This window comes from Bubalus kerabau, chromosome X (assembly GCF_029407905.1).
Source record: "Bubalus kerabau isolate K-KA32 ecotype Philippines breed swamp buffalo chromosome X, PCC_UOA_SB_1v2, whole genome shotgun sequence".
Taxonomy (NCBI): Eukaryota; Metazoa; Chordata; class Mammalia; order Artiodactyla; family Bovidae; genus Bubalus; species Bubalus kerabau.
This window is the reverse complement of record NC_073647.1, coordinates 144,533,346-144,560,734: the sequence shown is the minus strand read 5'-3', so window position 1 is coordinate 144,560,734 and position 27,389 is coordinate 144,533,346. Positions and strand designations below refer to the sequence as shown.

The following is a 27,389-nucleotide window of genomic DNA, read 5'->3' as shown; positions in this document are numbered from 1 at the left end:
AAAGCCAGGTCCTAGCCCTGAAATCTCTTGTTTGATTCTCCTCTCCATCTTCCTCCATCTAATCACCAACCTGTAGCACTCTCTGTCACTTGCCCTGGAAAGGTTCTTTGTTCTTGCAGTCTTCGTCATCTTCCAAGAGTGCATGTACATTGTCCATATTTTGAACTGTCTGCTGATTGAATGAAAACATTTGAGGAATGGAAATGTGAGCCTGCAGAGTGGCCTGAACGAAAACTTCTTGATTAAGTTCCATAGAGGGAACTTGCACTACCTTCTGGCTAAGTTGAATGTTATTAGTGATTTGAATCATATCGACTGTGTCAGCCGGGAGATGAACATTTTCTCTCTGAAACTGGCACTAAAGGCTTTTATATTACTTCACTTTGGTTGTACCTCTTCTCCAAGGTGTCCTGTACCTGGTACTGTTGCCTCCAAATATTCTCAGTTATGCATGTCTTGGGTATGATGTGATGGAGAACAGACTCTGTCTTTTATTCTTGGCTAAGACAGAAGGTCAAGAGGTTTTGTTTCTCTAGTTGGTAGAGGACTTAACACCTACCCTCTCTATCAATCCTGGGGATATGTGTCTGGCATGGCTGCAGGTGTTAACGGTGAGCTTGCCTGGAGTTGTGGTTTTGCTGCTCACAACAGCCCTTGGTGTGGTTGAGGACCACGTGCATCTCCATGGGTTGGAGACCTTCAGTTTGGATTGGATTGTATCCCTATATTTTTAGGATATGTAGATTACAAGCTAGAATGGTGGTCTCCTGGGGTTCTCAGGAATCGAGACGGCTGGTGATAAGAGTGGCAGCCATAGACTACAAATTCCACCATGGAAATGGTGACACAAACACGCCTGGTCAACTGTCTTGTGGAGAGGCCCAGGTGGCTGCAACGGTTTTGGAGGGTTTGTTATTCTCTAGGCTGCCCCATGGCTACTGCACCTTAGTGTCTGGGTTAGGGAAGGTGTAGGTTGGCATGGTTACCACAACTTCACACTTTTGTGACTTCCCCAAAGCAGTAGGCAGCAATGCCTTGGTCACTACCCTTTTTCTCCCCAGGATTTAAAAAAGATGTATGGGAAGGATAAACGGAGAGGCCTGTATCTTTTCCACAAGGTCAGGCTGCTTTCCTTTGTGCTTATTTTCTTCTACCATTTCCTGTAAATTATGCTCATCTTAATATTTCCTATGTCATCTTTACCCATGAAGTAGGAATAAGTTCTAACCCAGCTGAATCTCTAAACAAAGAATGAAAACTCTTAGGGAGCACTAGGACTTTGTGAGGATTATCAGTTGATGGGTAGGAGAATTCTTTTCCAGTTCCCATTCCCTGAAAATCTATGTAAGAAAAGGTGGATTCTTTTGGAATTGACAGATTCTTTTCAAGAGAAATGCATAAATTGTTTTGCTAAAGCTGCCATAACAAAGTGTCCCATACCAGGGAGCTTCAATAAATGTTTTCCAAACTTCTGAGGATCAAGCCAGTAACTAAAGGGTCAGCTGATTTGTTTTCATCTGAGACCTCTTTTGGATTTTTAGTGGCCATTTTCTGGCTTCGTCTTCACGTAGTCATGTTTCTGTGTTGTCTCTGACCGATCTCCTTTTCTTACAAAGTGCCAATCGTATTAACCCAACTACCTATCTAAAGGTCCTATTTCCAAATAGGGTCAGAAAGAAATTATAATTTACTCACAGTTTGACTAAAGTACAGAGAGGTAGAGCTTCAACACACAAATTTGGAGAGAACACAATTTATTGCATTATATTGATTTTCTTCTTTCCACTTGGTACTGCTATATATGCATCTGTTTCCCAGGTTCACCCCAGTAACCAGGTATTCCCAACCCAGAAAGCAGCTGGTTAAGAAAAATGGGTTGTCCAGGGGTAATACAGGTGAAACAAAAATTCAAAATTTCTTAACAATCAGAAATCCTCACCACAAAGACATAAGGGAAGGAAAACATTTTTGTTTTTGAATGAATATTAAACCATAATGTGATGCTCATGATATGGAAACTACTAAAAATCGTAAAGACAAAAGATATACTGTATATGTGTATCCTAGCAACTCAGTTCATTACAGAATTTTCAAAATAATAAGTAGTCTTTAAATAAGAGCTGATGACAACATTTTTCAGTTTGTCCTAAAGTCACTCGGTAATTGAGGTAACCATCAGCCTTTCCTAGTTTGCTTTATACAGAAGAAGGATAAAATACATTCTCATCCTTTCATGAGAGAATCTGGTTTTGGAGTGAGGCATTCTCTCAGATAGTCTGCTACCCTCCAAAGACTTGAGATAAGGTACTACTGTTACCAAATACCCATAGTTAAGCTAAGCAATATCAGAACATTGGCGTTTAAAACAGAGGAATTTTTTTATTGCAGGGCATGAAAGGAATTGGGTGGCTTACACCTTTAAAAAAGGCTAACTTCCCAAAAGCTTTCAGCAAAGCACACTTATAGGAAAGGTGAGGGAAGGGTGTGACTGGAGAGAGGGTGAGAATGGAGGCCAAGCCAGCCCCGGACTTCGCCATGCTGCGAGAGCTGCTAGCACCGCCCTGCCTGAACCCCGAGCCGCCCCCGGAACCCCCGATCCAGCAGGCACCAAGGACCCCAGCATGCCTCAGACCCAGTGGCAGGTCCTTCTGGCCTGCACACCAAGACTCGGTCACCGCCCTGCGCTTCCTCCAAGAGACAGCAGAGGAGCTGGCCCAGACCCCCTGGGACACCCAGGCCCTGGGGCCCTACTGGGAGCCGAAGGCCCTGGAGACCCTGGGACCCCTACCTCAGGCCAAGGATGACAAGAACATGCTGACCCCAGTCAGCCAGCAGAGCCCCAACCTGGGGCCCCCACGGGCTCCCCTGACTTCTCCAGCCCAACCACAGAGGAGGCCCCGGAAGCAGTCAAACCCCCAGCGGGGTGCCGAAAAAGTGGACCCTCTCTTTGAGGGGGTGACCCTGAAGTTTCAGATAAAGCCGGATTCCAGCCTACAGATTATACCCAGTTACAGCCTGGCCTGCAGCAGCCGTTCTCCAGGGCCTCCCACTCCAGGCCCTGCCAGAGGCCCAGAGGCCAACCCGGGAGGCAGCAAGGCCCTGGCACCCCGCCACTGTGCTTCCTGCAGGACTGAGAGGACCCCTTTATGGAGATATGCTGAGGATGGTACCCCTCTCTGCAACGCTTGTGGCATCAGGTACAAGAAATATGGCACCCGGTGCTCTAGCTGCTGGCTGGTGCCCAGGAAAAATGTGCAGCCCAAGAAGCTATGTGGCAGATGTGGGGTGTCCCTGGGCCCCCACCCAGCCTCAGCTCAGGAAGGGTAAGCCCTTCCTCACCCAGCCAAGCCTGTCCTGCATCAGTTTCTCCAGGGGGAAAATGGGCTGAATTCCTCCTGGGGGAAGAGCCTGAGTCTTGAGGGGTCCAGCCTACCTCCTCTCCAGCCCCTCCCCATCCAGAGACCTCAGATGGAAGACCCAGGCCTCAAGGCCCCAGAGCTCCTGGTTGGGGGGTCACTAGCCCCCTCTTTGGCTCCTGCTTCAATCAGGCTTGGCTGAGCACCCCGCTCAGGAAGCGCTGTCAGCAATGACACTCATATTGTTAATAGAAGTGACAATAAAGAATAGATCTGTTCAAAAAAAAAAAACAGCTAACTGTTTCAAACTTCTTCCTGTAGATCCTCTGTTCTTGAGGTAAGGTCAGGTTCAGGTAACGGTACTCCTGTAAATCTCCATGGAAACAAATATTATTCCCTATCCTGAAAGGAAAGGACCCAAGTTTGACTTTCACCTTGCAAGGTCCTGCTTAGGAGGATGGTGTCCCTGTGCAGGCTGGCTACCCTGTCTGGGTGCATTCATCTAGCACCCATTCTTGGTCTTCCCACCAGCGCCCAGTCCCAGCTGAGGAGGCAACTCTCAGTTCTGTGCCCTCCACTTACCAAGATCCCCATACTAAACCCCGCCATCTTCAATGAGGGTACAGGTGCCTGGTATGCAGCTGGCATTCAGTCTCCTCAGTTTAGCCAAATAGGGCACTGGGTCCCACAGACAGTGACCCATGCAAATTGCCACAACCATTAGGTCATGAATGTGGGGATGGGATACATTGGCTAGTGCTTTGAAACATGTCATGTCAGTGAGTGGCTCACGCAAGGACTCTAAGCCTCTGCAAGACCCCGCCGGTTCAGAAACTCTGCTGCTCGCTACCCAGCCCAAGGCCAGAGACTTTCACTACACTCTGCTGAAAGGCTGACTGTTGATGGAGATGGACTTCAAACTTCAGTTGTGTTCTTGTCCTAAGGTCTGCCATTCCATGTCCATCCTGCTTCTATTCCAGTCTTCCTTGAAGAGATTATTTAACCTATGACTAAAAGTTGGTAACCTGGATCATCATGGTCCATTTCCACTAGCTCAGAAACCACGTTCCACTCTGTTTCTATAACTCAGGTATTTTAACAATGTCATGTGATTATAAAATTTTTGTCTTCTGCTAACCTAGTATTTTACCTAGCATAATGTCCTCAAGGACATATATATTGCCAACAGGGGAACCATTTATTTATTCACTGTTGGAAGTATAGTTGATTTGTCATATTTTTAAACATTTCTGAAGTGACACATAATTCACGCACCGCCCAGCGCCAGAAAGGTTCTGCGGGAGCAGGAGAAAGGGTTCCGATGAGACTCACTGCGTCGGCGTGCGGGCGCGAGCGGTCAAAGCGCCTTCCGGAGGCCGTCGAATTGCGCTTTTTTCCCGGTCTGCCGCTCTTGGAGTACTCAAGAGCGAGATTCAAAGAGGCCTTCAACACTAGGGTGTTTTCTACACTCTGACTCCCGCCCCCCGGTGTCCCACCACTTCTGCGCTTGCCCTTTGACCCTGCGCTCGCGGCGGGGTGAGAGGTCGGTGGCCATCTTGTGGTGGTGGTGCGGGTGGCTGTTACTGCAGAGACCCATCCCCTCCCCCGCCGGGCACCCCCGGCCGTCTGTCAGTCCATAAAGAGTCCCGCAGGTGGGTGGAGTGAGGCCCCGGCCTCGTGCTGTCACTCTTCCCTCTGCACTGGGCGGCCTAGGCCACTCCCTGCCGGGCCTCACCGCCGCCACCATGTCCTCCTTCTCCGAGTTGGCGCTGGAGAAGAAGCTCTCAGAGCTGAGCAACTCTCAGCACAGCGTGCAGACCCTCTCCCTGTGGCTCATCCACCACCGCAAGCACGCGGGCCCCATCGTCTCGGTGTGGCATCGCGAGCTCCGCAAAGCCAAATCAAATAGAAAGCTTACTTTTCTATACTTAGCCAACGATGTCATTCAAAACAGTAAAAGGAAAGGACCCGAATTCACGAGGGAATTTGAATCTGTCCTTGTGGATGCTTTTTCTCACGTTGCCAGAGAGGCAGATGAAGGCTGTAAAAAACCTTTAGAAAGATTGCTGAACATCTGGCAAGAAAGAAGTGTGTATGGCGGCGAGTTCATCCAGCAGCTGAAGCTGTCTATGGAGGACTCCAAGAGCCCTCCCCCCAAAGCAACAGAGGAGAAGAAATCTCTGAAGCGGACTTTTCAGCAAATACAAGAGGAGGAGGATGACGACTATCCTGGCAGCTACTCTCCCCAGGATCCTTCTGCAGGGCCCCTCCTGACTGAGGAGCTGATCAAAGCTTTGCAGGACCTAGAAAATGCTGCATCAGGGGATGCTACTGTCCGACAGAAAATTGCTTCTTTACCCCAGGAAGTGCAAGATGTTTCTCTTTTGGAAAAAATAACAGACAAAGAGGCAGCTGAACGTCTTTCAAAAACAGTAGATGAAGCATGTCTGTTACTAGCCGAATATAACGGGCGCCTGGCGGTGGAGCTGGAAGACCGACGCCAGCTGGCTCGGATGTTGGTGGAGTACACCCAGAACCAGAAAGACGTTTTGTCAGAAAAGGAGAAAAAACTGGAAGAATATAAACAGAAGCTTGCTTGGGTAACCCAGGTCCGCAACGAACTCAAGTCCCACATTCAGAGCTTGCCAGACCTCTTGTTGCTGCCCAACGTCACAGGGGGCTTGGCCCCCCTGCCCTCTGCTGGTGACCTGTTTTCAACTGACTAGGGCAGGTGTCATGCCCCAGATTCCCATCTGTACCAGCAGAAAGAAGAGGGCATGTCATGGTTGGAAATAACCTGGAAGCCCCTGGTTCTGTCCCTCGTTCAGTCGGCCCCCATCCTCAAGAAAGAACCACAGGCTCTGATTCTCCTCCCTCTCCGGCCTCTCCTCTGTCGAGCACAATTGAGAACAGTGGCAGTGGCAAATGGAATCCAGTTTCAGTGTATACCTGGAAAGAATACAAAGTCACATCATGTTTCCATGCCCCTGTTGGTTTTCCCTTTTTAGCCCTCTGTACACCTAAGAAGTTATGAAAATCATGTGTAGAGGAATCTTGTCCCTCATGACGACGTTGTGTCATGAAAGCAGTTGCTCCTTTTCGAGCTGGGCTTGTTCAAGTTCAGGGCAGGCTTCTGCCAAGGGACTCAGGTCTGGAATCGTTGGCTTTCCTGGCTGCCATCCACCCCAGAGGTTGGAGGCACAACTGTTTTGAGCGTCTTTGCCATAAAGAGTTTGCCAAATCTCAGAATCTCCCTTGTGGCTTCTGGCAATGTGTTGCCAGAGGTTAGGAGCATGTGTTCTGTGAGCATACTAGAAAACCTAGCAGTAAAGATTCAAAGCTGATCTGGGACATCAAGCCACAGTTCTGAGACAGACTCACGGGGATCACAAGCATGAATCAAAACTAAAGTATTTCCTCAAGGTTCCTATCAACCTTCCCAGGCTGCTCTGATCAAGGGTCCCAACCTCTGGTCAGGAGCACGTTTCTAGAAACATCCTTGCCCCACATTGTGAAAGCTTGAAGGCAGTTATTAGAAATGGCACAGTGGGCCCCTGAAACTGAAGGCTTTCTGGGAGTCCAGGTTCTGCTGTTGCTTTGACCCCTTCTTTGGGGGAATAGGGCACACACTACCAATTAATTCATTGCGTGGGTGCTTGTCCACAGCATGGTGACTAAACCTGAAACTCTCCCCTGCAGACCTGACACGCTGCATGCTTGCCTGTCCTTCAGTTCACGCCACTATGCGTGTCCTTGTGCCCCGGGGAGGAGGAGTGCTTTGTGTCAGGTGCCGCTGACTAACCCATCTCTGGAAGGGGGAGAGTGAGGGATATTAACTGGGGGGGTCTTAATTCCATTATCATGCCAGCTGACGTTATGACTGTATGATGTAGTTAGGATTTTTATCTTACTTTTAGTAAAGGCTAGGCCTGCTGTCTGTAAATCATTCGCATTTGGCGGGCTGATTTTTGACATTGGAAAGGGCAGAAAACAATTCGCCCTAATAGTGTAATAGGAATTAGAGCCCGGAGGCTGAAATCCAAAAGCTATAAAAGGAATTCCTTGGAGGGGGCTTCAGAATTTCCATCATTTTGAGTTGCTCTTTTCAGGATTACCAAAAAAGCCAATTACGTGTGATTCTACATGTTCAACGTGTTAGAGCATGATGATGTCTGTTTTTAGAAGTGTAACAGGCTTCCCTTCAGGAAGCTCTCCTGCCTGCCATGAAGAGAAAACAAGGAAAAGTCACAGCAGGTATGCAGTTTAACTCTGTAGAACCTCGTAGCATTTAAGCTATTTTTCAGATTGAATACAGATTGTGTGTTGGTTACATATCGACACTGCCTGTCGTCCTGTCATTATTAAATTAATGGGTCTGTCTGTAAAGTGTTTCTCCCAGAGGCCATAGGGCAGTAAATGACTTTACCACAATTGCAAAATGAATTCCAGCCTTTGCTGTATCTGCATATAAGCCCCTCCCCGTGTGGTGTGCTGCTGTGGTCTTGCAGGCGAGCTGCTTCTAAACAGATCGCCGTGGACGCACTCTGTGCTTTCAAAGGAAGCAGAATCTCAGCAGCCACAAACCAACCAGAAAGGTGGAGAAGGCATTTGGTCTCATCAGCTAGATGAAAATGTTATATAACATAATGGATTTTGCCCACTGCTGTGTTTTATCTGATTGAGTCTTTGACTAGAGATTGGTGCATAATTATTACAGCAAGAGCAAGAAATGAAACTGTAGCAATTAGGTAAATGAATGTGTTGGCCTCTTAACACCTGTTACTAGTAGACTTCCTATAAGGAGGTTAGTCCTGTTTGGTTTTTTTTCCCCAATGAAATGCTTTTGTTTTTTAACTCTCAATTCTCCCACATCCTCCCCAAGTGTACTTTTTACTTCATTTATTTAATTTAAATGACCCTTTCTCCTTGTATGTATGAGGTGACCAGGTGGGGTGGGGTGGGGGGTTTGTTTTGTGTTTTCCTACACTTAGGACATCCATCGGCCTCCAAGACCTTTCCTTTAGGTCATGTTCCTCAGAAAGTCTCCATGAAATATGGAATTCTTTGTATTTCTCATATATATCTAGACAACAATTTTCCCCTATGAAATTCTCTGTATGTTCTGTATCAAAATCTAGGCACTAATCCTCCTTCATGGAAGTTGGAATTCTCTATATTTCACATCTGAAGATCAGAATGGAGATTTTCCTATTTTCCTAAGAAATAAGGAAATCTCTGTATTTATGTGAGCCACTGGTACTTCATCTACTGAAACACCTGTGTTTCCTGTTTCCATTTGTGTCCCTATGCCTGGAGCTGACAGATGTTGGGCCAGGTGTTCCAGGAAGGTTTGGTTAGGGGGTGCCATGTGGGGGCCAGGCAGGGAACCAAGGCAAATGGTGTACTCCTTCCTCAGAGATTGGCTGCATTCCCGACACTGCTCTAGCCTAATGCACAAGTTTTGGGATGGACTCTGCAGCACCTGACCTCCCCACCCCCACGTCCTGCCCAGGGCTTGCAGTTTGGATCCAAGGTGAGCACCTCTGTCCCTGAGGTACCCAGGAACGCTGTCAGGGGCTCTGGACCCGCTGGCATGATGCAGCCATCTGGGAATGTTCACGGACCAGGTGGCACACCAGGCGAGGAGGCTGCCCTTATCAGGAGGCAGGGAGGTGGTGGAGGAAGGTGAGGCCCTGGAGGAGGGAGAGGTGTCAGGAACTGGACAAGAGTTCCAGTTGCTGGTGGAAGACATCATTGAGAAGGTTGAAGTGGTGGTGGAGGAGGAGCAGGAGAAGGTGTTCTCGCAGGAGTGGGAGGAAAAGCCAGAGGAGCAGGGTCAGGAACATCCAAGGACAGGAGCCTCAAGTGGCCAGGCCCCACTGGAGGCAATGGAGGCGTTGGCAGCCCTGCAGGAGGAGCTGAGCTCCGTGAATGAGAAAGACCCCAAAGCCTATCTTTGGCTCCAGAGGAAGGACCATCAGAGGAGAAAGTGTCCCTTGATTAGAGAAGTGCCATCATCCAGGGCATCCCTGGCTTTGGGGCCAAAGCCATATCCTTACTGCCATTTCTTAGGGGTCAGCTGCTTAGGAGGAGGAGAAGGAACAGGAACAGGAGGAGGGGTCAGGGTGGGGGCACTGGCCAGGCAAGGGGGGCCAGGAAGTTGGGGGCTGTGGGTGTTGCAATCTCCAAAGACACAGTGCCAGCAGACCCTGGGAATCTCTATACCTGTGTCTGAGCAATTGACTATGGGAGGCTCCTTATGGCTCGCATCTGAATAGAAGCCATACACTTTAGCGGGGAATGTATGTCATCAGTGACCAGAGACAGTGTGCCAGAGGAGCATTTCCAGACTTATTCTTGAAATTGTGGGTTATCTGATAAAGTAGCAGAAACACTGGCAGTTCCACAACCCATCCCGGTCAGTCTGAGCCCTTGTGGTTGTGCCAACTCAGCCTAAAGGGTAGTCCGGCATTGTCTGACTTCAATTTTCTACTAGCACTAGTCAGTTCCGCCAGCCCAGACTGTATGAAGGCCCAACAAGCCCCAAGGTTGTGCATATCAAGGCACTATCACAAGGAGGTGCTGTTTCTAGCAGGAAGGCCCTAAACACCATCTCGACCTTCTAAAAATTAGCTTATTTCTGGAAACAAACACTCCTAGCTACAAGTAGCATGAGCACTTAGGTATCCCAACCTCACACCCAAATTCATTCAGCTTTTTGGAGAAGATCTGTGTAGTAGACAACCCTTTTCTCTGAAGAGTCCATCTCTGGTGCTAATGACAATTCTGATTAGGGACTGCTGCAAGGAACGACCAAATATCAATTTGTGCTAATCAGAACAGCAAGGGCATCACCCATAAGATCAGGAACTGCATGACAGTAGTCAGTTCCCATAATCAATCAGACATGCTAAAAGTTCTAGGTCCCCTGTGGCACTCTGGGTCCCCTCTCTGCATCCACCAAGGGAGGGTTTGTTTCTGACCGCTCGAGCTTTTGTCATGTAGGCCTGCCAGGAGCTGGCATGAGGACCTCCACCCATGGCAAAGGTCATGAGGAAGGAGGCTCGACATACGCAAAGGCGGGATCGAGCCTCAGGAGTCCCCCTGGAAATTCTCAAGCATCTACCCCAAAAACCAGAGTCTGCCTACTCTACTACTTTGTGCTCTCACCTACACCTCTGACTTTACAGGGGGCTGTCCCCCACCACCTCTTTTGGAGAAGGAGTTAACTTAGAGCTCCAGTTAATAAAAACTCCTGGGTGTGACAAGAGTGTTTTAACCTACAAACTCCTCTGAAGGTTCTCTAGCCTGCCTGACAGGCTTGTCTGGCCACATGTGATTGCTCACAGCCTACCAACCGTGAGAGGCACGAGATGCTTTAAACCTCCTAAAAACAGGTTCTTTAGAAAAGTTAGAAAACCATTAGTATAAGTATAGTGGGCTGATTAGAAATTGTATTGGTGAAGGGTTTTTCATTTGTTGAGCCAATGTTTGTTGCTAAGTCTTCACATCCCCTGCCCTTACACACATTAATGGATATATAGAAGAAATAAGTATGAACCTTTGATATTAATCATGTTAGACCTTAGGCTAAGTAAATTCTTTCCTTAATTAAAACCCACTACACCCTCACCCTATAGGAATGTAACTTTATCTGGTACCTTCGGAAGGTGGAGTCTTTTTAAAGAATAATCACCCCTGGAGAAATAAGTGTCCTGCTTGACTGACCACTGTCACAAGGAGAGGGTCATAAATTATCAGCAGGCCCCCTCGCCAGAAGATGATGTAACACCCCTAAGACCTCTGTATACATTTGTATGAAGCACCTGACTCTGATACAAGTCAGGACTGCTGACCCCTCATGACTTTTGAATAACATCCCAGTGTATAAAAGTAGACCATGGAAAATAAAGAATGGGGATCAGTTCCTTGAAATACTGGTCTCCCCATGTCTCTCTCTCTCTCAAACTCTGGCTGAGTCTCCATCTGGAGCGCGGAGCCCGCCATGCTTACTAACTTTGCCTGGGCTTCTAAGATCCGACCAGGGAGGCCTCAGTGTCTCCTCTCCTTTGGGAGAACGGAAGGACGCCTGAGGCCTACGTAAGTGGTGCAAGCTTCTTGTCTTGAAGTTTTATTGGTTTCCCGCGTAAACCAAGCTACTCAGCCTCTTTTCTCCACTGAATTTTCCTGCTGAGCTATCCTCATTCTATTACTCTTTATATCTCTAATTAATATCTAATTGAAGCTATTGTATCCTGATCCTCGCCGACGCCGTACCCACTTCGAACTCCCTGGATCAGCCGGGGCTGGACCTCGGCATAGGCCTGTCACCTCTGGCATCTAGAGGCTCCTTGACTTAAAGCAGTTTGTGAACCACCCCCAGGTGATGGTCAGGATGAGTGACCAAGAAGACATGCTTAGCTACAGGAAACACTTGAAGGTCAGGCTGTGGACACCACAATGTGAAAGAGAGGTCACTGTGAAGGGGAGAGAACATGATTTATCCCTGCAAAGAGGAAAGGACAGCTCTCCTGTAAAGCGATTTCACACCTTACCACCCCTCCACTTTGTCCTGGCAAGTGGAGGAACTCAGGTATCCACTGAGTGCTACAAGATCATATTGTTATTTTGGAACAACCAGCAATTCCAGAATGAAGTGACTGTCAAGGAGTAAATCATTAGCATCACTGGTAAGAGGAAGCTCCCTGGATTTCAGGGGTGTTTCCGGGAAACCCCAGCATGGGAGTTTCCACCCATGACAAAGGTCATGCGGAGAGGCCTGATATGCAAAGGCAAGTCAGGACTCGAGGGGCCCCCTGGACCTGCCTGAACGTCTACCCCAAAACCAGAATCTGTCTGTTTTACTACTCTATGACTTTCACCAACTCCTCTGACATTAACGGGGGGCTATCCCCGACCACCTTTCTTTGAAGAAAATCAACTTAGAGCTCTAGTTAATTAGCCTCCTGGGCATTATAGGAGTGTTTCAAGCCAAACCCCTCAGATGGCTCTCTAACTTGCCTGACAGGTTTATCCGGACTCCTACAGCTATGCATACGGTTGTTTACAGCCTCCCAACTGTGAGAGGCACGGGAAGCTTAAGATATTCAAATAGTATAGAGCCTCTCGGGGAGTTAGAAATTATTAGAATAGAACTAGTAGAAGATTTCATTATTGAGCTAATGCTTGCTGCCAAGTTTCCACATCCCCTGTATTGTGTTCTTGGGAGTATATTAATTAATATAGTTGGTATATAGAAAAAATAAGCGGAGGCCTTGGTGTTAACAACTTTAGACCCTTAAGGTAATAAATTCTTTCCTTACTACAGCCCACTGCACCTTTGCCCTATAAGAATGGAACTTTAGTGCTTTTGGACAGTGGCGCCAAACTTTAGAAAAATTACTCTTAGAAAAAAACAAGTTTCCTGGTTAACTAACTTTTATAGGAACTAAGAGTCATAAAATGTTAATAGGCCTTCTGGCCAGAAGATGATGTAAATCACCTAAAGCATTTGTATACAATAAGTTTGCAGAAAAGCAAGCCTGGTCTCGAAAAGGATCAAAGACTGTTGACTTTGCGTGACTTTACACCCCCTATTATCCTCTATGCACAACTTAAGGTATATAAGCTACCTTTGAAAATAAAGCTACGGGCCCTGCTCATCAGGCTTGGTCTCCCTGTGTTGTTCTTGCTTCCTTTTCTCTCCTTTTCTTCTCTGTTCTTCCTTCAGTATGACTGAAGGGAGCATGGGGGCCCTCTGAGGCCACTTACCTGCCTGGGCTTCTAAGACCCACTCGAGAAGGTGCCTAAGGTGGGGCACCTTCAGCTATTCAAGAGGGCGCCTGCGGCCTCCGTGGTCAGAGCAAGTTCAGTGTCACGAACTTTATTAGTTTCCCACGTAGATCAGTCAGATCAAGCCTCTGTCTCTTTCTCCTTTTATGTATCCTTTCAATCACCAATGCCGTCCCCCTGAGGATATCCCTGGATTCAACCGGGGCTGGACCCCGGTAGGTAGGCGCAGAAAGGCGTGAGTTGAACATGGCAGGTGATTTAGGTCCATCTCTGATACTCCTTTTCCTGCAGGATACCGAGCAACTCATTCCACTCCAATTCAGTGGTACCCGTGATTTGAAAAGTTGCTTATGAGCTGTGAAAGGCTCTGGGATTCCTGGCTTAAAAAAGACAGGAATTCAATCAGTGGCCAGGGAGGATGCTTCATCAACATACACATCAGAAGGGGCCAGAAAGAGTGACCCTTTGCTAGGCTTTAGCCGGAGTTTATATAGCTACTGCTGCTGCTAAGTCACTTCAGTCGTGTCCAACTCTGTGCGACCCCACAGACCGCAGCCCACCAGGATCCCCTGTCCCTGGGTTTCTCCAGGCAAGAACACTGGAGTGGGTTGCCATTTCCTTCTCACACATAGTCACCCGCTGACTCAGAGGCAGTTTCAAGCTTGAGGAGGATTGCAGCATCAGGGTCAGGTTCCTTGCCTTTACCTCCCAACTGGCCGGAGTGTTCCACTTGCTTGTCTGGCACATTCGCCCTGTGGCTCAAGCAAACAGATTTGGTGGAACCGCCCACCACTTAGTCTTGAGCTAAGACTGGCAACTGGATCACGGTTGCCAGAGTGCCCAGAATTCCAAGTGGTGTGTCCCTGTAAGGAAAGGTCTTTAGCTTCCATTTGATTGGTTCCTGCTGGGGATTGGAGGTCAGGCTGTGGAAGTCGGCCCCCACCTGCCAGCATACTACACTGGTGTGACATCACAAGGCTCCCAGTGCACGTGTGTCTCAGCTTCCCTGTTAATAGGCTTTGGGCCAGCAACCAATTTGGGGGGACTGCTTATGCCTTTGCAACGATTTTGCCGGTTAACTAATGTGCTCAGGTGTTCAGGTCCTTCACAGGTGTGGGCCATGGCAAGGGCCACATGGAGAGTGAGACGAGAGGAAGGCAGGAGTGCCCCAGGACCACCCTGGATCTTCTTCGGTGTGAGCCCGAGTATTCAGGGTGCAGGGGCCCTGAGACCTGCCAGCACTGTGGGATCTGCAGTCCCTGTAGCATGCGTTCTCCGTGGGCAAGTGCGTGTGTCTGTGCATTTCGCAAGAGAGCCCTGAGTCTCTGAACTGCTCCCTGTCTTCACAAGGGGTGGCATGGATGTACTGGAATCATCCAGCACTGACTTTGTTGGAGGACGTCGCCCCTTCCACCTCCAACTGGCGTGTCGACAACTTCCTGCTTTTGCACTTCACTAGAGCAAACAACTGGAGGCGCTCAAACTCACTGGGATGGGTTGTAGGACTCCCGATGTCGTGACAGAAGGTGGCCCACCAGGCGAGGAGGCTGCCTTCTTCAGGAGGCAGGCAGTGGAGGATGGAGCGGCCCAGCAGGACGTAGAGGTGGTGCCGTCCGGCAAGTCTTCCTGTTGCTGGTGGAAGACATCATTGAGGAGGTTGAAGTGGTGGCAGAAGAGGAGCAGGGGAAGCTGTCCTCGCAGGAACGGGAGGAGAAGCCGGAGGAGCAGGGCCAGGAACATCCAAGCACAGGAGCCTCGAGTGACCAGCCCCCACTGGAGGCGCTGGAGGCATTGGCGGTCCTGCAGGTGGAGTTGAGCTCCACACACGAGACAGACCCCAAAGCCTATCTTCGGCTCCAGAGGAAGGACCATCAGAGGAGAAAGCGCCCCTTGAGTCAGAGAAGTGCCATCATCCAGGGCAACCCTGGCTTGTGGGCCAATGCCAAATCCTTAGTGCCACTTCTCAGAGGTCAGATGCTCAGGAGGACGAGAAGGAACAGGAGCAGGAGGAGGGGTGGGGGTGAGGGAACCCACCAGCTGAGGGGAGGCCAAGGGAACTGGGGGGCATGGGAATTGTGGTTCGGGGGTGCTGTGATCACCACAGGCACAGTGCCAGCAGAGCCTTGGAACCTCTCTACCTGTATGTGTCTGAGCAAATGACTATGGGAGGCTGAGTTTGGCTCGCATCTCACTAGGAGCCGCACACTTTAGCAGGGAATGGATGTCATCAGTGACTGGAGACAGTCTGGCAAATGACTGCAGTACATCTCTGCCACTTCTTGTCAAGACAGGGAGCAGGGAAGAGACCCAGGCCTCTCTTGCTAAACGCACAGACACACGCACTTGCGCATGGAGAATGCATGCTGCAGAGACTGCAGATCCTGAAGTTTCAGCCAACTGACATGCCACTTGCCAGGACACACATGCCAGGCATACATCAAGAGTGGTCAGAAACAGATCCTCCCTTGGGGAATGCGGACAAAGGTCCCAGAAGACCACAGGGGACCCAGAGAGATGAGCGAGTTGCATGGTTTCGCAGGGGCCAGGGATGTCAGTGTGGCAGCTGGGCAAGCGGGAGTACCCAGATGCAGAGCACCAGTGATGCCAAAGTGGCACTCCCATCCGACCTCTCTGTGCCTGAAGTATGGGGGTCCAGAAAGGAAACAAGTACTCCTGAAAGGGAGTACATACAGAAGCCTGTTCCGGTGCCCTTGCTCTGCCCGAGACTGACCCTGTTCCTCGAGACTCTTCCTTCCCCAGCATGTGGCATGACTGGCTCCTTGACTTCGAGCAGATTATGAACCACCGCCAGATGCCCGTCATCATCAGCGACCGAGATGAAGACTTGCTTAGCTCAACGATGGCTCTGAAGGGCAGGGAGGGAGCCTGAAGACAGGTGGGGGGCAGAGCTGGGCAGGCACGTGGGGTCAGGGGATCCCATGACCCAGGTGCATGTGTTCACCGTGAGGCTTTGGAAAGGAAAAACGAAAGATGCGGATGCCTGCCTGGCAGGCAAGCTGCGGACCCTAGAAGCTTGTGCACCTTCACCTTTTCCATCCTCCCGGTCCCGACGGGTGCCGGAATGAGTCCATCCCCAGTCCCGCTGCAAGCTGGTATTTTCCTCTCGGGACAACCCGTCCTTCAGGAACAGAGAGATCGTTAAGGAGTACCCCTTTGGCATCACTGGTCCGACCTGGCTCCCAGGGTGGTGTGGGTGGGTGGGAGAGGGAGTCAGACGCGCCGCCTACCTGAATCTTTCCTGTCTCCCTGGTCATCCATCAGGATATAGGGCATAGATGTCCTCCCTGGTCCACTGCTTCTGTGAAGATGGATGGGGGCTCCCAGCCTCAGGCCGGACACCCGCAGCGTGAACTTCCTCAACTGGTTGTTGGACCACAACTCTCCAGGATGTAGCAGGATTGCTGAGGTGGGGTCCATCTGGGCCTCCCCAGAATGGACGATTGGTGTTGGGGTTCTTGGCTGCCCATGGGAGGGCTCGGGGCTGCTCATCCGTATGACGACCTCCCCCGTGTGGCCAGCAGGTCATTGGCGAGGGCCTGTGAGTCAACTCCCTGCAGTATTAGCCCCAGGAGGAAGGTCCTGCCATGAGAGGTAAGTGACAAGACACAGAGGTTGTGAGGGGGGTCAGGAGGTGAGGCCTGAAAGCAGATCTGTGTAGAGGCCAGAACCCTCTCCTCTCCCCAGTGGGGAAGCTCAGGCTCATGCAGCCTGCATGCACAGCCTGGATTCAGGTCATGCGAGTAGCAGGGGACAGGCTGAGACTGGAGGCTTGGGGGCTTCAGGTGTCCTAGTCTCATTCAGAGCAGCTCTACTTACAGCACGCGAGACCCGGGTGATTCTCATGGAGGCAGGCTGAATTAAGCACCTTTGTCGGCATCATCCTTGCCTGGGTCCTCTGCTCACGGAGACCCCAGGGCTTCTTCAGTGTGAGCCCGACGATTCAGGGTGCTGGGACCCTGAGACCTGCCAGCGTTCCAGGGCCATCAGGGATGTCACTGGCAGCAGGCGGCCCACCAGGCGAGGAGGATGCCTTCTTCAGTGGGGAGGCAGTGGAGGAAGCAGCGTCCCTGGAGGACGGAGAGGTGTTGCGGTCTGGAAAGTGTTCCAGCTGCTAGAGGAAGACATCTTTCAGGAGGTTGAAGTGGTGGTGGAGGAGAAGTAGGGGAAGCTGTCCTTACAGGAGCGGGAGGGGAAGCCGGAGAAGCAGGGCCAGGAACATCCAAGGACAGGAGTCCCCAGCGACCGGCCCCCACTGGAGGCGCTGGAGTTGTTGGCGGCCCTTCAGGTGGAGATGAGCTCTGCAAACAGAAAACCACAAAGCTACATCCAAAACTTGGCCACTCATCACCACTGCACAAGTAGATGTGGAAAAGGCTTCAGAGTCTTCAGGCTCAGGTGCTGGGAACAGCCTCGGAGCTTCTTTTTAAGTCATGCAGGGCAGGACAGGCAAGTGAGTGAAGGCCAGAGGGAGTTTTCTGTTAAAAACAGATTATCTGGGGAACAGACAGGCTGGGTGGAGCTGAGCCCAATGGGGCTCGGAGTCCATAGTCAGAAACCCTGTATGCCTCTCTCGTCTCTGCCTCCTCATCTGCTTAACCCCAGTCTGTCGCCTGACGCCACCTTTCCTGTGCACCTTCACACTCAGACTGTCCATTCAGTGACAGATATTTGTTTAGCACCTGCCTCTGGCCAGGTTGTGTTCCAGGCACGGGATAGACGTGAGGAGAAAGACAATAACCCCAGTCCTTCTGGAGCAGAAATTCTACCAGAGGCCAAACCCTCCTACCTCACCCCAATTCTCAGCACTATGCTGCCGGGCCACTCCTCTTTCACCCGTCCCAGTCCTGATGCTCTCTACTGTCCTGAGGAGCCTCCATGGACCTACAGGTCTGCACACTGCAATCCCTCTGCTGACCCCCTAACCACCACCCAGAACCCCACTGGGACCCCCTGGGTGGGCACCTTCCGTTCTTCCCGGGGATTGGCAGGACACATGGCTCCTGGCCCTTTCCAGGGCAGGGTAGTATGGTTAGAACAACCCAGTTTATTTAAGTTTGTAAATAAGTACACTTACTCATAGAGAAAATCTGTTCATGTCAGACATGAAGTGATAACTGCCTGTGGGTGGACGGGGAGCTTCTCTGCCTTCTCTGGGATTCCCTAGGGACAGTGAGGCAGTGTAGCCTCGGTTCCTGGGTGCTGCCCTGCTCCACAGCCATCCAGGCCCTGCTCACGCTGGTCCAAGTCAGGCCACTGAGCACACAGACCCCGGAGACCAGGCAGGGGCCCCTCTGCACCGCCCCCTCCCCTCCCCAGTTGCACAGACCTGGACGACCGCTGTCCTGGGCTCCTGCCACCAGGCCAGATAAAGGTGCTTATTGGCAAGCTGTCCTTTGACACCTAGGGCTACTGGAAGAAGAGGGGCCAGGAGAGCTTCTACCATACATGGGCATGAGGGCCAGACGGGTGGAGCCCTGAGATGCACTTTGACCCACAGGCCAGTCCTACCCCCACAATCCGAATGGGCACCAGCTCTGAGCCCCCAGCTTTGACCACTCCATGCCCATGCCACCCAACCTCAAGGTCAGGCTGACTCACCCCCTGTGGACAGAGGCTCACCCAAACCCCTGCAGCTCCCTGTCCCCTTCGCATAACCTGTTCAGTGTGTCTTAACCCTTAGGAACCTCCAGGCCCAGGGGCCCCTCAAACCGAGTGCTTCCTCTGGGGAGGCCCCAGACCCACCCAAAGTGCCCCAGCTGGCCTTGGGGCTCCTGTCCCCCGACTCCAACCCTGGGATGCTGGGCCCCGGGCAGCACTGGGCCAGGCTGTGAGCACTCCCAGCGCCCCGTCTGCCTGCAGGTCATTTTCACCATCACAGACAAGACCCAAAAGTTCCATGGGCTACCGCTGCTGAGCCCTTGGTCTTACACCACATACAGAGGGAGCTAGTGGCTGACTGGCAGCCAGCCTGTGACCCTGGACATGGTGCTATGGCAGACCGAGCCAAACCCAAGCATCAGGGCGGGTGTGTTCCTCATGGGCACCAGGGTCACACTTTCCCTGGGACATTGTGGCCACATGTCACAGGGGCAGGTGTCACTCAGGCTTCAATAAAGTTGCTGCTGGTGCCTGCAAGGTGGCTACGGTCACAAGGCAAGGTCGACAGGAGCTGCCCTAGGGGATGGGGTGGGCTACGGGAACCACTGGGGGTACCAGGGGCACTTCTCCACACAGTCACACAAGGACACACAGCTCACGTGAAAAAAAATAATAAAGTCTTCTACTGTTTCTCCATGAATTTGCCATGAAGTGATGGGACTAGATGCCATGATCCTAGTTTTCTGAACATTGAGCTTTCAGCCAACTTTTTTACTCTCCTCTTTCACTTTCATCAAGAGGCTCTTTAGTTCTGTTTCACTTTCTGCCATAAGGGTGGTGTCATATGTATATCTGAGGTTATTGATATTTCTCCCCACAAACTTGATTCCAGCTTGTGCTTCATCCAATCCAGTGTTTCTCACAGTGTACTCTGCATAAAAGTTAAATAAGCTGGGTGACGATATACAGCCTTGATGTACTCCTTTTCCTATTTGGAACCAGTCTATTGTTTCATGACGAGTTCTATCTGTTGCTTCTTGATCTGCATATAGATATCTCAAGAGGCAGGTCAGGTGGTCTGGTATTCCCATCTCTTTCAGAATTTTCCAGTGTATTGTGATCCACACAGTCTAAGCCTTTGCCCTAGTCAATAAAGCAGAGATAGAAGTTTTTGTGAAATTCTTGCTTTTTTGATGATCCAGTGGATGATGGCAATTTGATCGCTGGTTCCTCTCTTTTGTAAAATCAGCTTGAACATCTTGAAGTTCACGGTTCACGTATTGTTGAAGTTTGACCTGGATAATTTTGAGTATTACTTTGCTACCGTGTGCAATGAGTGTAATTGTGTAATAGTTTGAGCATTCTTTGACGGTGCTTTTCTTTGAGATTGGAATGAAAACTGACCTTTTCCCGTCCTGTGGCCACTGCTGCGTTTTCCAAATTTGCTCACATATTGAGTGCAGTACTTTCACAGCATCATTGTTTAGGATTTGAAATAACTCAGCTGGAATTCCATCACCCCCACTAGCTTTGTTCATAGTGATGCTTCCTAAGACCCACTTGGCTTCACATTCCAGGATATCTGGCTCTAGGTGAGTGATCACACCATCATGACTATCTGGGTTGTAAAGATCTTTTTTGTACAGTTTTTCTGTGTATCCTTGCCACCTATTCTTAATATCTTCTGCTTCTGTTAGGTCCATACCATTTCTGTCCTTTATTGAGCCCTTCGTTGCATGAAACGTTCCCTTCATATCTCTGGTTTTCTTGAAGAGATCTCTACACTTTCTCATTCTATTGTTTTCCTCTTTCTTTGCACTGATCACTGAGGAAGGCTTTCTTATCTCTTCTTGCTATTCTTTGGAACTCTGCATTCAAATGGGTATATCTTTCCTTTTGCCCTTTACTTTTCACTTCTCTTCTTTTCACAGCTATCTGTAAGGCCTCCTCAGACAACCATTTTGTCTTTCTGCATTTCTTCTTCCTGGGGATGGTCTGGGTCATTGCCTCCTGTACAGTGTCACAAACCTCCATCCAAAGTTCATCAGGCACTCTGTCAGATCTAGTCCCTTAAATCTATTTCTCACTTCCACTGTATAATCATAAGGGATTTGATTTAGGTCATACCTGAATGATCTAGTGGTTTTCCCAACTTTCTTCAATTTACGTCTGAATTTGGCAATAATGAGGTCATGATCTGAGCCACAGTCAGCTCCTGGTCTTGTTTTGCTGACTGTGTAGACCTTCTCCATCTTTGGTTACAAGAATATAATCGATTTGATTTTGGTGTTGATCATCTGGTGATGTCCATGTGTAGAGTCTTCTCTTGGGTTGTTGGAAGAGGGTGTTTGCTATGACCAGTGTGTTCTCTTGGCAAAACTCTATTTGCCTATGCCCTGCTTCATTCTGTACTCTGAGGCCAAAGTTGCCTGTTATTCCAGATGTTTCTTGACTTCCTACTTTTGCATTTCAGTCCCCTATAATGAAAAGGACATCTTTTTTGTGTGTCAGCTCTAAAAGGTCTTGTAGGTCTTCACAGAACAATTCAACATCAGCTCCTTCAGTATTTATTTCTGGTCGGGGCACAGACTTTCAGTACCATGATACTGAATGGTTTGCCTTGGAAACGAACAGAAATCATTCCGTTTTGAGATTGCATCCAAGCACTGCATTTTGGACTTCTTTTTTGACTATGATGGCTATTCCATTTCTTCCAAGGGAATCTTGCCCACAGTAGTAGATATAATGGTCATCTGAGTTAAATCCACCCATTCCAGTCCATTTTAGTTGCTGATTGCTAAAATGTCATCGTTCACTCTTGCTATCTCCTGTTTCACCACTTCCAATATGCCTTGATTCATGCACCTAACGTTCCAGGTTCCTATGCAGTATTGCTCTTTACAGTATTCGACCATGCTTTCTTCACCAGTCACATCCACAACTGGGTGTTGTTTTTGCTTTGGCTCTGTCTCTTCATTCTTTCTGGAGTTATTTCTCCACTGATCTCCAGTAGCATATTGGGCACCTACTGACCTGAGGAGCTCATCTTTCAGTGTCCTATCTTTTTGCCTTTCATACTGTTCATGGGGTTCTCAAGACAAGAATACTGAAGTGGCTTGCCATTCCCTTCTCCTGTGGCCCACGTTTTGTCAGAACTCTCCACCATGACCCATCCCTCTTGGGCAGCCCTACATGGCACGGCTGATAGTTTCATTGAGTTAAGCAAGCTGTGGCCCATGTGATTAGACCACTCCTTACCTTGAACATGGGGTATCTATCTCCTCACAAGCGCCACTCCTGATCTTTGGCGTGGGGTATCTCCTCTCAGCTGCTCGCTGCTCCAGCGCTGCACAGCCACCGCCCACTGCTGATGCTGTGTGGTGGAAATAAAACTGAAAGTTCTGGGATAAACGTGCTGATTATAGAACACATTTAATCCAGCTTTCTTCAAAACACCAGTGACAACACTTCACATTTGTTTCACACTTTAGTTCATATCAGGTTTTTGTTTGTAATCTTTTCAGTGCTGCTTTCTAACAACCAATTTCACTGGTTTTTCAATAAATCCTCTGGGCTCCTTCTTCAGCAGCTCTGGTCTGACCTCTGGCTCTGGGACTGACATAGGGCCCTCAGCTCCTTGGAGCCAGATTAACCCCAGCCTCTTGGTCCCACTTTCCAGAGTCGTAACAAGTCGTTAAGAGCACTCCATCCCTCCCACACACGTGCAAGCAGACAGCTGTGTCTAGAGCTCAGCAAGTATGACAGTCTAGACCGCAGGGCTCCTGGCAAATGTGGGGCAGGACAGACAGAGGGCAGGCATACGGGTGTTGGGCAGTGTCCACGGCCAGGCCTGGGAGCCATGGTTCCTGCCCAGACCTTGCGTAAACCCAAAGTTTTCTGACCCTCATCCCCTCCTGGCAGGCCTTTCCATCCCTGTGTCCTCAGAGGTCTCTGCCCATGTACTCTTTCCCAAAACCTGGCTTTTCTTTTTTTTGGCCTGGGAAATCCCATGGACAGAGGAGCCTGGTGGACCACGGTCCACAGGTTCACAAAGAGTCTAACATGACTTAGCCAGTACAACAACAACAAACAGATGAAAAAGCTAAGGAAGGTTAAAAAAAAAAGAACACAAAGCAATGAAATCCTGTCACTGTCTTTAGAAGGTAATTGAGGACCTGCCGTCACCCTAAGAAACTTTCAGATGAACACACAGTTGGAAACTGTACTGTGTTCCTATATGCTACCATACACATCCCTGCTATAATCTGGCAGCAAAGACTTGTCAAATAACAATAATTATCATGATAATCAGTCTCTGCTAATCATCACTATACTCTGCATTTTCAACACATATTTGTTTAATATTTAATAAGTGCCAGCAGGCATTTTCTAAGGGCTTCCCTGGGGGCTCAGACAGCAAGGAATCTGCCTACAATGCAAAGGACCTAGCTTTGATCCTTTGGTGGGGAAAATCCCCTGGGGAAGGAAGTGGCTGATGGCTAACGACATTAGGACTTTTGATCACTAGAGAACTCCTGGCCCCACAGAACATTAATAGGTGAGTGCCCACCCAAAAGCCTCCATCTCAACGCTAAGCCTAAGCCACACCCCAAAGCCAGCAAGATGTAGTGCCAAACACCCCTCACCTATCCTTCAGCCAGATAGGAGCTCAGCCTTGCACATCGGCAGACAAGCTGCTCAAAGCCATACTGAACCCCTACATTCCAAACCACACTAGTGGACACAGCCACTGCCTTTCAGAAAGACACGATCTAGCTCCACCTACCAGAACACACACACAAATCCCCCCAACCAGGAAACCATCACAAGGCATTGGTTCAATCCCACCCAGGAGAGGTAGACTCCATAGTTAAGAGGAACTACAGCTTTTCAACCAAGAAAGGTATTACAAACACAGTAAATTAAACAAAACGAAATGACAGAGAAACATCCAGCAGATGAAGGAACATGGCGAAAACCCAAAGGACTGAACAACAAAAATAAACAAAGCAGACCTAGGTAACTTAAAAGCTCCAGGTATATGCCTCCTCCCTGCCTGATCATAAACAAGCTCTCCCACCCATCAGTCAACCACAGCTTAACTCTTGTCACTTAGGAACACATAGATTGGCCCCACCCCAAATCCATCCTTGCCAGGTCAGTGCAGAGACCACCCCAGATCCATCAATGCCAGGTCAGCACACAGACCAACCCACCTCCATCCATGCCAGTCAGTCCACAGACCACAGCAGCTCCATCCATGCCAGGTCAGCACACAGACCACCCCACCTCCATCCATGCCAGGTCTGCACACAGACCACCCCACCTCCATCCACGTCAGGTCACCACTCAGACCACCCCAGATCCATCCATGCAAGGTCAGTGCAGAGACACCCCAGCTCCATCCATGCCAGGTCAGCACATAGACCACCCCACCTCCATCCATGGTAGGTCACCTCACAGACCACCGCACCTCCATCCATGCCAGGTCAGCACACAGACCACCCCATATTCATCAATGCCAGGTCAGTGCAGAGACACCCCACCTCCATCCACACCAGGTCACCACTCAGACCATCCCAGCTCCATCCATGCCAGGTCAGTGCAGAGACACCCCAGATCCATCCATGCCAGGTCAGTGCAGAGACCACCCCAGATCCATCCACGCCAGGTCAGCACACAGACCACCCCAGATCCATCCATGCCAGGTCAGCACACAGACCACCCCAGCTCCATCCACTCCAGGTCAGCACTCAGACCACCCCAGATCCATCCATGCCAGGTCAGCACACAGACCACCCCAGCTCCATCCACTCCAGGTCGGTACACAGACCACCCCAGATCCATCAATGCCAGGTCAGTGCAGAGACACCCCAGATCCATCCCTGCCAGGTCAGCACTCAGACCACCCCAGCTCCATCCAGGCCAGGTCAGTGCAGAGACCACCCCAGGTCCATCCATTCCAGGTCGGTACACAGACCACCCCACCTCCAGATTTCGTAACCTGGGGACTTGGCAAAGGGACTGAGAATTCTGAGGAGTTAGACTTTGGAGGACATTGGGATTCGATTATAGAACTTCCACAGGACTAGGGAAACAGACTCATGGAGGGCACAAACAAAAGCTTGTGCACACCAGGACCCAGGAGAAAGTGGCAGTGACCACACAAGAGACTGACCCAGACTCACCCGTGAGTGCCCAGGGGCTTCCGGACATGGCGCGGGTCAGTTGTAGCCTCCTGCAGTGTTGGGGGCACTGGGACCTTTTGAAGGAGGTCGCCATTGTCTTCATTACCTCCACCATAGTTTGGTCTCAGGTAAAACAACAGGGAGGGCCACAGTCCCATCCATCAACAGAAAGCCCTGTTGAATGGGCATTTAATATTCATAAGGTCCAAGCGTTTCTAAGTAAACAACAACTGATCTCCTGGAGTCTCCTAGGGGTGGTCATCAAAAAAGAATTCATAACTGGGTAGACCATCACAAAGCCAATTTTAACAGGTACCTTTAACTCACACTTTAAAAATATCTCATGAAAAGGTGTCAAAATTGCTAAATATTAGGAAAGGGTGTTAGGTATCACCTCACACCAATCAGAATGGTGATTGTCAAGCACTCTACAAAGGTTAAATCTGCCAGATGCTATGAAGAAAAGGGAACCATCCACCTCCATTGCTAAAATGAAAATAGGAGAAAGCCACTATGGAGGAGAGAGTGGACGTGCATCAATAATGAAAATGAGAATGAAATTAGAATATCCCTCAAACCATACACAAATATAAACTTCAAAGAAGATAAAGATCTAAATGTCGGACGGATACTATACAATTTTGAGGACAATATGGGGGCGACATGCTGCAACATCAATTCCACCAAGTGTGCCCAGAAGAATGAAAAATGAACCAAAACTAAGAAAACAGGACTGATTAACCTTAAAAGCATTTGCACAGCAAAGGAACCCTAAGTGAAAGAGAAAGGCAGTCCTCAGAATGGGAAAAAATATTTGCAACCAAAGACGCCCATAAGGAATAAAGAAGATGGGGTACATAGAGGATGAACTGTCACTCAGCCATAACAAGGAGGAAAGAATGCCATGGGAGGTCCCAGGGAATAAAGCAGAGGTGATCATAGCAAGTGAAGTGAGGGAGACAGGGAGCAATATTAGCATAAGATATCACTTGTAGCTGGGATCTAAAAATGGATACAGATGAACTTCTTTACCAAAGAGAAACAGTCTCACAGACTCAGAAAATAGTAAATGGTCCCCAGAAAGAAAAAAAAAAAAAAAACTGTGGGACAGGGAGTAATGAACTGATTCAATCTAACACAGGGAGGCTTATATTATTAAAAAACAACAACAACAATCCACCAGGAACCATTGTGTAAACAGGAATTCTATTCAACACTGTAACATCCTATATCGGAAAAGAACCTGGAAGAGAAGATATACACGTCTACGTACAAGTGAATCAAATTGCTGTCGATCCAAATAAAAACAAAAAACACCGACAACCTTGTCTTTCAACTATATCCACCAATTCAAAATAGGGAATGAAAGTATACAAAAAGGAATCAGAAAGGCTGACTCTACTGCCCTCAGGACATGGTGACCTGGATGGTGTCACATCCCTGAAGGCTGAGCTAGTTTTGGTCCCATGACTGGAGGGCCTCAGTGCAGATGGAGCTGGGAGCATGTGCCAGGAAATGTGACTCCACAATGGACCTGGGGTGCCTCCTTCCCTCTGCATGAGCACCCAATCTCCAGATGCAGGTGGAACCTCCTGCAGAGAAACTAAGCCTATATCACCCAAGAATTGGTGGAGCCTCCAGGCTGGAACAGGTTTGCAAGGTCCCCTGGCCACTCTATGTCCCCTAGGCTGGGGTTCCTACCTCCAGCCTCCATCCTTAGGGTCACCCCACCTACAGATGACAGCACCCTCTGCAGAGTGGTGTCCACAAACTGGGATGTGTCCTGGGCACCCTGGGTAAGGGGGAAGGAGAAATGAGGCTCAAGCCTTGGCACATTCCACTCTAGCTGACAATCAATGAACAGAGTTTTCCATGAGACTCAATGACTGAGGACCAGAGTGGGGCAGGAAGCAAATGCTGTTTCCTTAGAACCATCTTCCAGAAAAACGTTAAACCTAGTGCTGTTGGGCTCTTCATATTCACAAGGCCTGTGGGACTGTAAATGACCCCTCCCTTCCAGTCATGTCCCAGGGTAGATCATCAGACAGGAATTCAAAACAGGGCCACCTTTCAAGAAAACATCAAGAGGTAAACTGTAGTCACTCTGTACAGTATCGAAAAGCATCTAGAAAGTTCATCCAGCTCACTATGTACTCAGTTCAGTTGCTCAGTTGTGTCCTACTCTTTGCAATCCCATGGACTGCAGCATGCCACTATGTATTAAATCCACGCAAATCACAACTCCCATGAAAAATCCCCTCCCACAGGTCAGAGTGGCCACTGTCTAAAAATCTACAGAGAATACAGGCTGCAGAGGATGGAAGCAAAAGGGAATTCTCCTACACTCTCAGTGGGGGTGTAAATGGGTGCAGGAACTATCAAAACCAGCAAGGAGGTTCTTTTTCAACTAAACACCCAGAAACCACATGGCCCG

At 49.4% G+C, this 27,389-nt stretch overlaps 2 protein-coding genes and 2 pseudogenes across 2 annotated transcripts; all 4 read left to right on the top strand.

The window, feature by feature from the left end:
* Positions 1-2,505: 2,505 nt before the first annotated feature.
* On the top strand, positions 2,506-3,647 carry LOC129639808 (GATA-type zinc finger protein 1-like). Its single transcript, XM_055565045.1, has 2 exons — positions 2,506-3,323; positions 3,460-3,647. The coding sequence occupies exons 1-2, from the start codon at positions 2,506-2,508 to the stop codon at positions 3,518-3,520; spliced, it is 879 nt and encodes a 292-aa protein (XP_055421020.1). The 3' UTR covers positions 3,521-3,647.
* A 1,454-nt stretch (positions 3,648-5,101) lies between these two features.
* Positions 5,102-6,219, top strand: LOC129639807 (regulation of nuclear pre-mRNA domain-containing protein 1B-like). Its single transcript, XM_055565044.1, has one exon. It carries the CDS (start codon positions 5,102-5,104, stop codon positions 6,080-6,082), a length of 981 nt encoding a protein of 326 aa, XP_055421019.1. The 3' UTR covers positions 6,083-6,219.
* A 2,730-nt stretch (positions 6,220-8,949) lies between these two features.
* Positions 8,950-12,030, top strand: LOC129640218 (testis-specific Y-encoded protein 1-like; annotated as a pseudogene).
* Positions 12,031-14,640: 2,610 nt separating this feature from the next.
* Positions 14,641-16,038, top strand: LOC129640217 (testis-specific Y-encoded protein 1-like; annotated as a pseudogene).
* Positions 16,039-27,389: the final 11,351 nt, after the last annotated feature.

Bases quoted from the DNA above. Each gene is read 5' to 3' on its own strand.
- LOC129639808 (XM_055565045.1), top strand. From the start codon at position 2,506: ATGGAGGCCAAGCCAGCCCCGGACTTCGCCATGCTGCGAGAGCTGCTA. The intron at 3,324-3,459 runs GTAAGCCCTTCC...CTCCCCATCCAG, and splicing joins CCAGCCTCAGCTCAGGAAGG to AGACCTCAGATGGAAGACCC.
- LOC129639807 (XM_055565044.1), top strand. From the start codon at position 5,102: ATGTCCTCCTTCTCCGAGTTGGCGCTGGAGAAGAAGCTCTCAGAGCTG.